The sequence below is a fragment of the Paralichthys olivaceus genome, chromosome 17 (genome assembly GCF_024713975.1).
Source record: "Paralichthys olivaceus isolate ysfri-2021 chromosome 17, ASM2471397v2, whole genome shotgun sequence".
Lineage (NCBI taxonomy): Eukaryota > Metazoa > Chordata > Actinopteri > Pleuronectiformes > Paralichthyidae > Paralichthys > Paralichthys olivaceus.
In genome coordinates, this window is record NC_091109.1 from 20,279,240 (window position 1) to 20,296,422 (window position 17,183).

Here is a 17,183-nt window from a genome sequence, read left to right on the forward strand (position 1 = left end):
ACTGAGCACGGAGCACGCCGTGGAATCTAATGCTTTCATTTTGACTACAGTTACCATCAGCACTGATTGGACATCCACATAAAAAAAAAAAAAAAAGGCAGATTCTTCACTTCATTCTGCACAGAAAAGCATTAAAATCTCACATTTTAGAAGCTGGAATGTTTGTGTTTAATTAAAATTCATATTAAGAGAATATCATAATTATCTTTTAAATCACTGACTAATTAGCTGCTTCTCATTTTCCAGTTCACGCAGGAACGTCACATCACGGAGCTCATCTCTTCGACACTTTATTAGCTCTATTTATTTATTTATAATTATTTATATATTTAATTCTTTATTGCTCCTCCACCGAGGAGGTTCTGTTGTCATCTGTGTGTTTGTTGGTTCATTTCTCTCTTTGACTGTAACTCAAGCAAAAACAACTGAATGAACTTCCTCGATATTTGGTGGATGGGGATGCGGCTCGGCTCAAAGAAGAACCCATTAAAGTTTGGTGCGGACCTGGATTTCTTTAACCGTGCCATTTAAAAAAAAAATAAAAAATTGTGATGGTTTTTCCCAGGGAGTAATTCATGTATCTGATATCTATGAGTGTGTGAAATTTGTTGCAGCTTGACTGGTTTAAGGCGACTGATGGACCTTGGCGGAGATTTGCGCTCCACTGAGTCGTTTAAGTTTGCAGAAGGATTTTTTTCCCCAGACTTTGCAGAAGGACAGCCATGTTTATTTAAGCTAGGGAAGCCCCAGACTAACAGATTACATCGTTTTTATCGCTAGTAGCAATTTAAGAGTAGGGAGAGTTTCATTAGGGTTTGTTACGGTTAATGTAAGAGTTTTGAAACCGAACAGAACTGGCAGCTGTTGGAATTAAAAATATGATGCTCTAATTAGAATGGTCTTTTTTCATTAAAAACACGACGTCTGAAATCTTCCTTCTTTGAGTGATGGCGATAATAATAAATTGCACCTGTCACATCATCCTGTCAAGAGTCAATATCTGACGAGCGGCGTCGGAGCAAATATCCGTCACATGCATCAGCGAAGAAAGCTTTTAGTTTTTGGCTAAATCCAAAAAATAAATAGATTTTGCATCCCTGAATCAAAGTGTTTTTAAAAATTGCAAGAACAAAACAATGACTTGCATCAAGTGTCAGTGATGCGTGTGTGTGTTTGTGTGTGTGTGTGTGTGTGTCATATTGTGCCTAACAGATGGACAAACATCGACTGATCCTCACTTCCTCTCCGATTTCATCACGGGGGACAAAAACACCTTTGAAGGCATCTGCTCGGTGCATCGCTGGAGTTTCCAGTGTGATTATCGGAGTCACCAGACTGTGTATAGGCTGCGGGGGGAAAAGTAATGGAGCGGCCTCCGTCAGATGTGGAGGTTTACAGGGGATAAATACTGCATTTATAATCAGCCCTGATTGGCAGATTCATGGGCTGAACACAAAGGCAGTTACTGGAAAGACGAAGTTGTACACGCGGACGTTTAAGAAATACGTTTTCTGTTCAGCTCTTTAAGGCAGAATCCATTTTCTTTATCTCCCCCTCACAGTCGCTGTGATCACAGGAAGAAACTTTGAATTAGTCTGAAAAAAAAAACCCAGGAACAGTCAGACCCAGCAGGGTCAGCTCACGTGAGCAGTTTATATGCTAATGCACCACGACCTCTTTTCAATGAGAAGCAATGGCAGAGTTTCAATCCAACGTTGAACCCGGCAGGTTGACAGATAATTTGAGGTTCACACCAGGTCTGAAGTGTTGACGACAAAAGAAAAGGTAAAAGCATCTATTCAGTCTTTCATTCTCATTCAGATGTTCACCCGCTGACACGGAGAACAGAGAAATTATCTCGGAGCTGTCGAAGAGTGGATTTAAATCCGCATTATAATCCAGAGTATGGTCATGGACTGTACGTTAACTTCCTGCAAACGCATTGCATTTATTAAGAGTGTGTTTCTAGTCTCGATGAGTACAGCTGGCATTCACACACATGCTGTCAGTGCCTTGCCCAAAGACACTTGCAGACTTAATGAGTCTGTAATTAGACCACAGACCCTCCAATTAGTCCACGAGCCACAGCCCCCCCCCCCCCGAATATAACCTACAACAGGCATAATCCTGATAATCACAGATTGAGTGAATGCCACTAAAGGAGCTGAATTCTGGTTTCGTGCAATAATCTGAATGTTTGCGTTCACCTGCCCCAAATTAACAGAGCGTGTCATCCCCCAGTTTAAGTTCATCACTGTCAGTCACTCTGACATCCCTCAGTCTGACGAACACAACGGCTGCCGATACTGAACATCTGACCTCGTTGTACTGATGTTTGGAACAGAGCGAGCTCTTAGAAAACCTGTAGCCATCAGTTACAGCAGACGCAGCTTGTCAGAGAAGGAAAATAAGACTGGTGTGCGTGCTGGTCTGTGTGTACACGTTTTTTTTTTTGCGAGAACAAAGTGGTTGTCAGGAGCAGTTAGAAAGTGGCCGGCCTGTCTGGCGCAGGAACATCCATCAACAAACCCTCCTAACCGAGTGGAAACAACACGCCACCTCATATCTCCTCAGCCGAGCCGCACTGCTGCAGTCTGCTGCTGTTTGTGTGTGGGGGCACGAGTTGCCAAAATATTTCTCCTCACAGTGTAATTAGAGTAAAATGAGTTGTTGTGAGTGACTGCTGGATGTAGCATTTAAAAAACCCTTGCACTAATTTGTGTGTAATTAAGCCCTTGAGTTATTTTTCTCAAACGCAGAGCAAAGGATGCTTTTTTAAATCGAGCTTAATCTTTGTGTTTTGTATTTTATTATCTGAAATATTCATAACAACGAGACGCAGCCGCCCTGAGACGTTTCTGCTCTGTAAGTTCTTCCTTTTCAAACAGATATGAGGCCAAACATTCTCGGACTGATTTACAGCAGCAACATTGTTTGGTTTTCATCACACAGCATTTTTCGACTATGAAGAGAAAAGTGGAGAATATGAAATCTACGCCTGTAATTGTGGTCCCGGAGAATCAAGGCCTTCCTTCCGCACTCATTATTTTTGTTCACAATCGTACAAGAAGGAATTCCTCTTCAGGGGGAGAAGAGATGTATCCATAGACAGGAGCCAGAGAAAACCACAGCGTGCATCTGAGGAGATCATCACCGAAAGTGTCTGCAAGCTGAATTTATTTATTTTTTTATATCCACCCGTATTCTCTCGATGGAAATTAAACTTAGCACTGCTCCGTCTATGTCTGAGTATTTTCCCCCCCAAAAAATGCAGCAGCTCCAAAAACACAGGTTGAAAAAAAATTGTGATATAAACCTTTTGAACAAATACACAACTTTCGGGATATTCAAATAAACGGACCACATCGAACACACGTGCATAAGTCTGCAAGGGCTGACGGGGGATTCGTTCACGCTTTTACAACCTCGTCGAACATGTTCACTTATCTATACTCGTCTTTAAGCAGCACAATGAATGAGTATAAAACCAACTATATCCATGACATCATCTTCTACTACTTGAAGAAACTATCCACTACATCAGTGTAACGATAAGTAAATGATATAACCACCATATTAATCCTAATTTAGCTCCAGTGAAGTAATGAAACAAATAACACTACACTTCCAGATCACAGTCCCATTCCCAGTTTTCATGCAGGCTGAGCGAACTGGTAGCTTCATGTTTAATTTACAGACATGAAAGAGATAACTGTGTCTCATCTAACTTCTGACAGGACGGAGGTTTGAGTTTCTGTTCCAAACAGGTGAAGCATTCGTTAAGATTCACTTTCATCGAGGGACAGAGTCTTAATCATAAAAAATTAAAAAACACAGACCAAAACTAAAGGAACAAATATTTATCTAATTGAAGAAATACTGAAAAACTGAAGGTTAAATCATTTGAAGATTTCATATTCTTTCAAAATGTATTGTCACGACTCAATACAATCAAATGTTTTCATATAATCTGTTGTATGTTTGTGTCACTGACATCCAAGGTTATACACAATGAGAGTACTCAAGGATGAACTGTTACTTTAACTCTACAAATACAAGTTTGACTTTGCAGAATCTGGTGATTTAACAAACAGTCCATCGTGAAAACAACAACCCCAAGAAAGGGTAAAATAAACTCTGCACAAACAAACTACCGACCTTGAGGAACGATTTATAGAGCGGCAACATCCTGAAGCTCATCTGAGCCGCTCACCACATCTAATTAATCCAAACCAAACACTTTTTATGTCCCAGATGTTTCTAAAATACCACATTCCCTCGGAAAACGCCGCACTTTACTCGAGACCTCAGAGCTGTGGCAAAGATTTGGCTTGTTCCGATTTGATGCACGAACAGGAAAAATAAGTGCGGGGTACAACCTGCAGACGCCAGCTGCCCGGCCTCCATTTGACGCCCAACTCCCGCTGGTGTGCCTTGTTTAGGAAAGGCACATTAAACAGCTCAGGTCCATCATAACAAACGCCACAGGACAGGAAAAGGGTTGCGGCCAGGAGGTGACAAGGCGTTTTGAGCCTCGCTGCTTTGACACCTGCTGCACTGAGGTCTACGCCGGCGACACTTTTGCTCCGACACCTGTCGACATCTCTCAGGGTTGTGTAGAAAAACACAACCTTGGATTTGTTTTGAAAAGTTCTTCCCCCTGCTTTGCCACCGAGCTCTGTCATTCTGGGTAACGCTGCTGTTTTGTGAAAATCAGAAACACGGGCACAGTGATTACTGTCTCTGTCGGTGAGTTATCGTGCTCACTCACTGGCAGTTGCGGTGACTGATTTGGTTCTGGCAGCAAATAAAACTATACCAAGGACTTTTATGAGCCTGAATATAAACAGATGACTTACTGATTAAATTTTAATGTAGTTCTGCAAACAGAAAGCCTGAAGGTCATTTTGAAATTAAACCTGAAATAACAGAGGAGAAATCCAGAAGGTGCAGAGTTTAGGGCCTGAGTGCACGATGGCAGATGAGACCTGCACTTATGAAGAAAGAAATGTTGCACAAGCGATTCTTCAATGAGGTTAACTGACCTTCACTAAATCCCCTGTGCTCATGTTAACTGGGACGTTACCGTGGGTGACACTGCAAATATTGCATGAGAGCCCAGCCCACAAGGACAGAGACAGACATTACTCTTTGCATTGTTCGTGCCCGGATTGATTGCGAAACCTAATGGGCATGTCAGTGCATAATAATCACCGTGTAAACAGAGCGATGCATGGTGTTGTGGCCCCTCCCCCCCCAGCCTGTGCCGTGTACCTGGTGTCAACAGGATGACGGAGGTGACGATCAGCGAGCAGATGACCAGAATGACAAGAAGGGCGATCGCTATTCCCTTCCAGTTCCTCTGCGGAGGGTTACTGCCCACCAGCTCCTACACAGAGAGAGAGAGAGAGAGAGAGAGGAGGAGAAAAGACATGGTCAGAAACAGTAAAACCACTATCATCAGAGGGAATCAGGGAACAATTCACGGAGACGAAATGAGGACAAAATGACGGAGAAATTGAAAAGAACAATACGTGGGCTCTGATAAAGAAGCCAAAGAAATCAGAGGAAGTATAAATGGCAAACTCATGAAAAGAAAAAGAAAGGGTGGTGGGGGGGGGGGGGTGTCAGTCAAGGACGAACGTGAGTCAGAGTCACAGCCTCTCGGCTCAAAAGGAGACGTGCCAGCGGTGGCACCAGCAGCAGCAGGAGGAGGAGGAGGAGGAGGAGGAGGAGGAAGGGGAGAATTCTTAATGAGCCGAGCATCGGCGGCCATCAGCCACAAACGAATGTGACAGATAAAAATGGAGCCCGAGACACATTGGTGAATTGCACACTTGGAAACAGTGCAGGGAGAAGAACGAGTCGGAGTTATGAGCAACCTTGAGGCCTTTTTTCCCTCTTTTTGTCTGACTACAAATGAACTTATTGCAGTCAAATGGAATTAGAAAGAACGAACATGGCGCTAGAGGAAGCGTTACCCGCAAGATATGAAATGGGAACAACAGCAGGAATGCAGCTTCTTGTTCATACCCAAAGCAAAAGCGACGGTTCGGTGCATCACACCGTGGGTATGAGCTTTAGATGTATGCAGGGAACAAACTGAGCTGAGCAACTCACGTTCATCATCACGAGCATGATCGGCTGGAAGGACGCCACGTGAGAGGAAATGTGCAAACACAGACCTGGTCCATATTTTAGAATCCAGATAAGTTTCACAAAATGAACAAAAGTTGGAAATTTGGGCCTTTTTTATTTTACATCGTACAAACACAATGATTATCTGGCAGCTGGCAACACTGGACCAGAATCTCTTTGTGCAATCTGTTCTGCAAATGAGGCTCTTTTGAATGATATTCCTGGAGTGGGCGCTGCACCTCTGTCACATGTCTCTACTCTTAAATCCTCTGTCAACAGAAGCATGATGGAGACACACTTGAAGTATTTCAGGGAATAAAGCGCCGAATGAAAAACAAACCTTGTGGCTTTAAAAGACAAAGGATCCCTTAAAGTTTCCAACCTCAGCTGTGATTGTTCTGGCGACCGCACAGATAAACCAAAACCACGACCAAGAGAGACACTGCAGCAAAGACCCAAGGACCGGACTGTTGTGTGGAATTAATAAGTTAATTAGTTTATAGAGGATAAAAAGAGCGGAGTAGAGCATGTGCTTCAGGGACCTGTGGCTGGAGCATTAATGAATACACACTAAGGCTTTAATGAAGCTGAATGTCTGGACTATGAAGCAAACCTTTAAGTGACCTTGTTCCCACCTTAATTGAAAAGAGCCCAAGACATCATTAGCCCCGGAGATAAGAGCAATCATGGCTATTTACCAGACTGCCCATTATCCACATTCATTAAAACAGGAACCAGTTAGTTAGCTGCAGAGCTGCGACAGCCACAAAGGAGAACACCTCGGGCAGAGATGAAGAGCAAAAAGAAAAAAAGTTTGGGAGGCATTCAAGTGTGGCTTTAATTGTGTCTGTTCACCGTGTAGGCTAACGTGTCTGAAAACAGAAACTCAGTTACTGAGTCATGGGGAGAGTCCACTTAACAGAGTTCAGAATTTGATGAAGCTAAACTAATACGTTGATAGTCAACGTTGGTTTTGAGAAATTTCTGTTTTCCAAAAGTCCAGATCGGCAAATGTAAAACTACTTCCTGCTGAAATGTAAGAATCTATGCTTGCTTCTTTCTTTAATGTTTAATGAACACAAGTGATTTTGCCTTTAACCAAGAAACAAGCTGCTGAGTACAGATTCAGATGGATGTTTCACGTCCAGATATTTGGAAATACTTTTTTTTTTGCAGATATTTAAAAAGGACTTCTACTTCCTCAGAACTCAAACTTTACTAATCAGCCAACCCTCATGAGAAAGCAAACACAACAATCTCCTTAATGTTCGTGGGACAGTGACTTGATACTTGATTACAGAATACAGTAAACTCCTGGGAAGGACCCAGGCACAGTGTTTTAAACATAACTTTATTACAGCTCAACAATAAAGCCCCTTATGAGCACAAAATCCAATTTAGCATCTCGCGTGATAAATGAGATTCAAGGCTAAAACACAATGATGTGGGTGACGGATGGAGTCTTCCATGTCCTTTGCTTTCTCTAACTCTGTGCTGATCCATCTCTCCGGAACTATGCGTTTTTATGAGAGTGGCACGAAGCCCGCTGCTGATTATACAAGTTGTTACTGTTGCTACAGTAAGTGACGGAGTGGGATTTACAAAGATGGGGACAAAATTGGGGGGAAAGTGCTCTACGGAGAGCAACAACTTACACGCAACAATGGGATGCTCAATCTTTTTAAAGCGCAATAAAAGAAAGAAGGAAATCCTCACGCAACACTGAGCAATTACAGTTTGTTATGCGCTCAATGCGAATGGCTCTGCTCCGTAGATAACACAATCTGAAGCTGGGCATGATTCCACCACAGCGTCTTAAATTTTAACAATCTTTTATTTGTCTCTGTGTGTGTGTGTGTGTGTGTGTGTGCGTATCTGCATTTTCACAAACTGCACAGCAACACAACCTAAAGCTGGATGGGCTCGGGAATGACTCACGCTGTGCAGCAAAAGTGATTTGGTAACAGCAAAGGGCTCATCAAAAAGTCCATGCAGTTCCGTTCCATTATCTGTTATACAAGAACTGACGCAGTTGCTCGGTGAGGCGTCAAATCACACACAGTGCGACTCAGACCAACAACTCATTTCCAGGTGAAAAATGCATCTTCCGATCCACTCAACCTTTCTGAACGCTGTGGGAGGAAAAGCTTTAAAAAAAAAATTTGTGACCTTTCCTGCTTTGCTAGTCAGACACCAGAGGCGAGAGAGTGCGCGCCCTCAGCTCCAGCGATCAAACGCTCACCTAAGAAGAAGCTAAGAGAAGCTGCGAGTGTGTGAGAGATGGAAGCTTCTCTTCCATAAAGGTCTGCATGAAAACACGTCCACACCGGAAACTAACCAGAAACACTTTCCGAGGCTCCTGCGATTGAGTATCGCGTCCCTGATGAGTGATTTGAGAAGAGACCGAAACTGCAACTTGTGAGTTTGAATGAGTAAAACACACACGCAGGGTTTAATGTGTAAACAACTGATAGCAGCATATATAAGTTTATATCGGGGCACACAGAAATTCTCACACACACACGCGATTTAACCAGCGACAGAAACTCTGCCAAGAACTTGTGGCACCTCTTCCCTGTTTCTAGACTCGGCGAGAATAATCACTTATTCATCCTGGCTGAAGGAGCCTAACCTTGTCTAACCTTCCCAATCATGCCTCCGTGATCTGTAATTATAGCAATGATTGGACTAATTAGCGAGACCTTCTGCACTGAAGTAACGACAAGGTGATTACAAGTGACTACGGGGAGAAATGAGGTATAAAACAAGGTATGAGGGGAGCGAGATCAGAGCTTGGTGAATCAGTACATAAATAACACAGGAGGCTGCAGGAGGATTCTGACAGAAGAGCTTGAAGCGTGACCAAAATATGACAGAAAGAAAAAAAAAAAAGTAAAGGACGCAAGATGGATCCAGGCCCCGAACTCGAATACAAACAAGATCCCGGTGTTTTCTATTCCTCGGTAGCTGTCATGTTTAAATCTGCAGAGCATGAACACACATCATCAGTGTTGATTCAGCCCCGAGAGTGTACGACTTGACGTGATGCCAATGTTTCTCACAGCTCACCAAAGTGAAAGCAAAACAAGTCACACCGAGCACCCGACTCTTGGATACACGCTGCACCAGGAGAAAAGGCAAAATAAACACCTTTGGTTCTCCCCCCCCTCTGTGTTGGAAGCAAAAGGGGCTCAGAGGCAGCGGGTCTGAAACTTCCAGAACCCAGTCAAGAGTACAGGAGTTATTATTTGTGCTGAGATGAACTTTTATCAACATCTAAATGACTACATTTCCAAAAAACCTCTCTGAACGACAGAATGAGGCAGCACTGTTTGTTTGCAGCAGACGACTGTTGCGCTGCTAGTGTCACCATATGTGCAGACATGACCTCACTGGCCAAACCCTGGAGTATACACCGTAACCACTGCAGCACCACAGGAGGTCAGAAAATAAATCGAAATCTTTTCCATTCGATCCGACACAATGCAGCTCAGCAACCAAACAAGTTTCTTTTCTCTGCAGTCTAATTCCCCGGAGCACATTTTGAAAGCAGCAGCAGCAACATTCAGCACGTAAAGCATGGAACAGCCTTTTTATTTGAGGTTTTTTAAAATTTTAAATCACATCCACACAATTATAAATCAACTTGTCCTTTTTCTATCAATACGGCAAAATAAAAGAAATAAAAGGAAGAAAACATGATTTCCTGTACAGCGTGAGCAACATGCGAGCTGTATGGGATGAACCATAGAAGGCAGCTCCAACTATAATGTCTTGCATGCACGTGTGGGCTTCATGAATTCTCCCAGAGGATCAAATGATAATGTCTCGAGGCTCCAGCATTAGAAACGGTACAGGTCATTAATTCTGCTTCTCAATGAGAAACACTGAAGCCGCTGCAGAGTATCTGTTGTCTAAGGGCCTGTGTGCATGTCGGCATATTTTCTACACTTGTGCACATTTCCATCTGTTTAATTATACAATAGAGACGGTTAATAGCGTAACCAAAAATACCACATTGTCATTAGGTTTGCATCTCAATGCACTGATGAGAGATGCAAGGGAGAGGAGCTATGAAGGAGCTATAGAAAGGATGGAAGCCTCGTGGAGCTGCAGCGAAGGAATCGGAACAACCCGCCACAGCAAAGATCAGAGTCATTTACTTCCAACATCAAATGTGTTACAGCGGCAGATTGTGATGAGTCAGATGGAGTTTCACTTTTATAAAAATGTGCTTTTAATTCATGCACTTATCGAGGGAGGGCCAGACGAGCAGGTTCAGAGGCTCGCCGACACTTTGAGAGACACGAGAGGGAACGAGCTGTCAACAGACACGAGTCGGCGACTAAGTGGATCAAACCTGTGACCTTGGGTCGCACGCAGACGACTCAACAACAGATGCAAATCATCAAATAATCAGAGCCAACGTCTCACAGCGCGACGAGGTCCCACGCCATCTGATACGACGAGTCGCAACACTGACGGCTGATAACAGTAACCGCGGGGACACGTTTATCGTGAAGCATTTAGTCAACAGTTTTATCTTTAATGACTTCAAATGAGAACGCAGCTTGAGGCTAAATGATGTGACACTTCGGAGATTTGAGGAAAAAAAACCCAAGTTGTTTATAACCGTTTTGCTCGTGTTGCTGTTCGGCACAAATCAAGTGTTTAATCAACAAACGTGAAAGTCAAATATTTTCTGAAGGATTAAGAATTTGGTTTATGTCACTTAACATTAAATGGAATTTGCAGAGCTGTATGTTGAACCTCTCTTGTCACTCATGGAGATATCAATAATGCAAATGGGTTTGGCAATGCTAGGTTAATGCGTCCTAACATCCACCTGCACACCGTCGATCAGATGACACCGCTCTTTACTTTGCTTGTTTTGGCTTGAAAATAGGTTTTTTAAAATGTTTAAAAAGAAAATTTCATATTGGTTGAGTCTTGACTAGTGTTAGTTGCAGCCCTGAACTCCTTTTCACTCCTCCATCTGAATACGAAGTAAAAAGGTTCCATTTCCAGCTCATTTTAACAGAGCAGAGATTCTAATCCTCACACAGAAAGATTTTGAATCTCTGCTTCTTTCATCCTCCTCAAACGAACTCCATTTCGCCAAAAATAAGAGCAGATTATTCTCAGATCCAAATCCTTCGCCTATTGTTTAAACGGTTTCTAGTAAGGATGGATTTCCTTCCTATGCCTTCCCTCTGCCAGACTTTTAATCTTTGAATGAAATATTCCAGATCAGGTTGCCTGCTCCGGCTCCGTGCTTCTCAGGTCAAAGAGCGCCGACGCTGTGCGACTGCATCCGAACACATTTGAACAATCTTGTTGTTATCGCAGCGATGGGGCTGTACATAAACAAGCTGTCTTGTTTGTTACTCACAGCAGGAGAATTAATTTCCAACTGGCCAGCGTGTATATATATATATATATATACTGTATGTGTGTGTGTGTGTGCACATGTTGTTCTTGAGCCTCTTCCGCCTGGTTTGTTTGATTTGCGAGTGAATCTCTTCCAGTCCATTAGAGAGTTGCTGCGAGGGCTCCACCGCCGGCTGACCTCCCTCTGCAGAGTTTGCACTAAATCACATCTCTGTGAAATAACACAGAATAGCCAGCGCCAGCGCGTACGGCTCCGCGCTGCTGTAACAAGGTGGAGATAAACCAGTGGGAATGTTTCTTATGATTCACTGTGCTCGCTGTGACTTCATTTACATTTGATGAAAGGTTGTTTTTTTTTGTTCTCTCAACCTGAATCTGATTCACAACCGAACAAACACCTCGTGATTCATACGTTCCTTCCATGTGACTTCTGCAACCAATTTACATGCAAGTGCATATAGAGGCAATTAAATGCATGCACTTAAAATTATTCCCCTTCGTCACTATGGAAGCTGAGTAAGAATAATTAGGGCTCTTAATCTGTGAATGTCCCCTATAGCTGTTGCTCCACTGATTATGACAAACAAGTGATGAAAAAAAGAGTCATTTCCATAATTCGTCAGTCTCAACACATAAATCTTCTTTTTGGAAATGAGAACAATACAAAACTGAGTTTCTCCTCATTTCATCACTTTCCCTGTGGCGGACTGTGTCTGCACGTCCGTCCGCAGAGGGAAAATGTACCCGCAGCAAATGTAGCTGTGCCTCAGATGACTCAAAAGATTTACCTTCATCTCTAAACTGCATCAGTGTCATGAGTTACACGGCAAAAGATAAATTACATCTGGGGGGTGGGGGCGGAAAATCGATGGGTCATGTGGTCATTCGTCTTGAGTGTTACGTCTCCGCTGCTTTAATGGCAGCTGTCTATTCAAAAGGTGGCACTGGTACATGTTCCATCATATTAGTCAGGTATCTGAAGCCACGTGTGCACAGTTTAAACAGATCTGCGTAAATCTATAGAGCGACATGTGGGAAAATAATATTATATAATAGTTTCTCACAGAAAACTGCCTCACAGTCTGATCAGATCATTATTCTATTTGTTTTCCTGTTTGGGCTAAAATTAGCACACTCATTAATTCTTAACGACAAAGAGAATACACACAGTTTAATGTTCTGTGTGTCATTAGAGGCTAATTCTTTTGTCAACTTCTGTCAAAGTCAGCGGAGACCGCCGCTGCCTCATCAGCTCGAGCAACAAAAGAACCACGTGTGAAAGCTTCATCTAATCGACATGTTTCAGTGCGGAGCCGGGCCTTCATCATGGCAACCGCTGCATATGAACCGTGAGTCTTCAACAATCATCCACTCAGCATGGACACATAAAGCACCAGCCTCTAAAGGACGCAGCACATCCCACGCAGAATTATCTAAATGAAAGTCGCTGTGTCTTCGTGGTCAACGGTCAACTGCTGCGTGTCATCTCCGTCTTCTCCTTCCCACGATTCTTTCTCTGTCTTACATTCTTCCAACGTGGCGGATAAAGAAAATACAGAAGTAGGATGATTCTCAATAGCGCGCACACCTCGGCCAAGGTCCACCGGCACAACTCAATTCAAACATGCTGCACACTCATATAATTTTCAGTCCTGGAAATGAGCCTGACTTTTTTTATAACATGAGATTGTTGAAACTATCTTGAAAAGTCAAAGACTTTAATTTTCATGAAAATCCGTGTGATAGTTTTTGCGTCATTCTTCTGACAAACAAAAAAAAAAAAACGAACCGACCAACAACCAAACAAACAGAGGCGACTGAAACTACTCTGCATCGACAGCCCAGGTTTCTGTGAGATGCACGTTTGCTGCCTGGACTTGACATTAGCTCGTAGCCGGCTTTGCATAAGAACTCTCCAGCTGCGAACACTGAAAAGTCGCCTGAGCCCCTGTGTGAAGGAGAAAACAGAGAACCAGAGGGAGGGAGGCTGAGAGCAAAGTCAGGTGGGAAGATTCCACTGCAGAGCACCGCAGGTCCCCTCGGCCCCGCTCTCAAGAGTGATTGGTATTCACCGCGGCCCCGGCGCCACTGCCAGTGAGCGCTGCATCTCTCGGCAACATTAAGAATTGAAAAGTATCTGTCCCATTGTTCTTATCTATCAGCCTTCATTCCATAACGCACACTTGCGGTGCCACTCCAGCAAAATAAATTGCCGCCGTGGAAACAATATGCACCGGCGGACGCGCTCGCTTCCTAGAAATGAAATGTCCCACAACCCACTGCTTCCAGGCGCAGGGGTCTAATAAAAAGAGGCTGCTGCTCCTGTTGATGTTTACACAGGCTAATGCATTCTGGCCTGCTGTTATGTTAACGCCCTCTCTGACAAAATATGAACAATCGCAGAAAAGGAATAGACTCCCAGCCTCTCATCACTGGCGTAATGTCGGGCTGAAGTGCTCTCATGATGAAAAATGTCTGAAATTTAAGAGACGCCTTTTTCTTTTTTTTCCCACCTGGTTGAACCTGGGACCGCTGCTCTGTGCGGGGAAGGAGAAGCAGGACACGTCACGTGTTACGGACCCCCACAACACATGTGGCCGCACATGTGGATGTTCAAATTTCCATCCTCCCATCGGTCTACTTTGTTTACGTGGCCTCTCCTTGTGTCACCTTGGCAACGCTGTCGAAGGCGCAAAAAATAATTCACCGCTTACCCTCCATCCCGCCACCTGTTGCGGCTGCTGCGAACCAATTGTTCCTGCTATTAAGCTGAAAATGGGAGCACGTGCTTTGCATGTCAGAGCGGCTCCTGAATAATCTAACAGGGTTATAAGGACTGTATTTACTTCAGTAACTGCCGAGTTCTCTTGCACTTCAACTTATGGATGCAGCTTGAAACAAACGTGTGCAGCCTCGTGCAGAATACACGTAATTTAAATTGTGCCGTTAGTCTATAAAATCACCACTATGCCCCTTTGTACTGGGCTAATTTGTCCCTGTGTATTTGAGTCATTCACACGGTTCTGCACCGATGTCACCGCGATGACACACGACTCCGCTCTGGCTGCCAGAGGGTGTCTAATGTTGTCTGAAAGCACATCACAAAACATATGTGTCCTTTTTGTCTCCATTTCAGGTCGTGGTACGCTACTGAAGAGGCTCCTCATTAACGGATCATCACAGCAGACCTACAGGGCGTCGCTGGGTGTGTGAGTGCTGCCAAGATACAGAAATTCAACCAAGTCAGAAACCGTTTCCCTGTCGCTCTGGATAACCTGCAGCACCGTTCCCGTTTTAGAGGAAAGAAAAGGTCCAGATGCAAACTGCTGGAATCAAATGTTTCCGAATCTGTTCACGTATCCATGGAGATTCATCTGTTTAACGTTATGTGTGCCTGTTGCTGAGAGATGGGTCCGAGGTGGGTTGCCAAGCTCAGCACAATGTGCAGATGTTGCGTTTTAGAATATCTCTGTGCGACAGTGTGTGCAGTGTGACCTATTGAAATGTCATCAAGAAGCATTAGAAGTGGCTTCAACACACTCTCCAGGCCCCAAAGTGCTCAGTGCTGCCAGTTACATTGTTGAAGATTCATAAACGAGCTGCACGCTTAAATATCGAGTATCTTTGTTTTGTAGAGATATTGTCGATGAAGCAACAAATCTATTGTGTTTCCTGCGACTGCTCCAGCCCCGGTTAGTGTTTCACGAGGTTTTAACGTGCGGAGGAAGTGTGTGGTTTGCATTGGCAGCCGGTAGATCCTGCGCTGATATGGATGTAGGTGAGTGAACAGCAAACAAGGCAAGGGCTGAAGTGACAGCGATGCTGGATTAAACACATTGCTCCTCCGGATCCCTTGTGCATGAGTAGACAATGTGATGTGTGTAAATAGTGGATTCTGTTGCTAACAATGAAAACTGCCATGAAAAAGAAAATTACAAAATGTAAACATACTAAATTGTTTATGGTAATTTGGAAATACTGTCCATTGAAGGACTATAACTGTAGAATGTGAAGAGCACCCTGGTGTTGTGCTGCCGTCTGCTCTTTCCACTTCTGAAGTGTTTGTTTTGGTTAGAAACACTTTATCCGCTTCTATATCTCTGCGTTAAATCTCCAGTTTCTTCTACATAAACCAAAAAATGTGAAAAACAACAAGGTGGAAAACAGAATCAGTAAAAAAAAAAGCGGGATGTGTCTGCTGCCTCTGAGCCTGCAGAGGTTTTACAGATGCTGCTTCTCTCAGTCTCAGGACGCATGCTGTTTCAAGGTAGACCGCTCAGCCCAGTTTTCGGGGCATGAACTTGACCGACTGGGGGGGAAGATAAAAGCATAACTACCAGAACTCTTACTGCTTCCACAAAGAAAAAAGTTATTCTTCCTACAACTTACAAAATTCTTAAGCTTTCTCTTTCCTGATAAGCCTTTCTCTGCACCAATAAATGTTTTCACGAGAACAATATCTCCATGAAAGTACGAAACACAAACCCGCTGCAGCCTTGAGCGGTTGCAGTGCAACATATCTAGATGACTGCGTCTCAGAGTCGGTAGTTTGGATGTTTTCACTCAGGAAAAAGAAAAAATTATTGTCGACTTTCTCCTGAGATGCAGTGAAAAAGCTGCACATGGAACTTTGGAGAAACTGTGGAGGTTAAGGAGGCAAATGATGTGCAGGGAAGTTTTGTTTCAAAGTATAAAGTCAGAATACAAAACTCCATCTGATTTCCATCAGTACTACCAGTTGCATATTGAAACTAGAATTAGACTGAGTAGAATACATTCCTCTGCCAAGACCCTTAATAAAACCACATTGAAATTCACTAGATCTGGATTTGCATGCAGATTTAACTTTATCAATACAGTTACACGCAAAATTTTAACAATAGTATAATAAAAATCAGTGCAGTCAAATGTCAGACCACAGTATAACCATGATAAATCTAATGAAACTAAATTTCCACAAAGTGGGACTAACAAGGAATTATCATATGAGATGTAGAGTTTACACCTCTGCCAAGAAACCACATTTAAATTCAGTAGACCCAGATTTTTATTTGGATCTGCACCATTATCAAGACCCATGCATTATTCAAATGTTGAAAAATGTCCATTCTCTCAATGTTAAAGAGAAAACAAATTCCCGGTTTGGTCCCCTGATCCAGAGACACACCAGTAACTCTGCTAGAAAGCAAACAAACAAAGCCGATGGATGTTCAGTCAGAGCAGCTCCGGCTCTGCTTGTTGCATCCTCGCCGCCCATCATACCACCGACGATAATTACAAGCAGTCATAATTACCATACGGTCTCAAAGCCCCTCCCATCATTACAGCCTCTCTTCACATTGTCTTTCCAGATTCAAAGCTGAACATTTCAATTTGAGTCGGGCCCTCCAGTTCCCGAGCACACAATCACCGGCAGGGAGAACGCATCGGAATAAAGATAATTCTCGCACAACCAACCCCCGATGAAGCGGTCCGATGAACCGGTCGATGATCCCGAACAAATCCTCAGGTGCACCAAAACGATCACCGCGACACGAGACAGAGGAGGCGGCCGGCTCTTGCGGACATGCTTAGTCGGCCACGGCCAATGAGCCCCGACGCAGAGGCTCGAGAAACGTCAGCGGAGCCGTCGACTTGACCAGATGCAGATGGAT

At 43.6% G+C, this 17,183-nt stretch overlaps 1 protein-coding gene across 6 annotated transcripts in view; it reads right to left on the reverse strand.

Annotated features, from left to right (window-relative positions):
- dpp6a (dipeptidyl-peptidase 6a) overlaps positions 1 to 17,183 on the reverse strand; it is a 158,629-nt gene that overhangs the window by 41,988 nt on the left and 99,458 nt on the right. For all 6 annotated transcript variants that reach the window (XM_020103215.2, XM_020103218.2, XM_020103217.2 and 3 more), the window contains one exon: positions 5,275 to 5,389. In XM_020103215.2, coding sequence (XP_019958774.1) covers positions 5,275 to 5,389 — 115 coding nt within the window. The remainder of the gene's footprint in view (positions 1 to 5,274; positions 5,390 to 17,183) is intronic.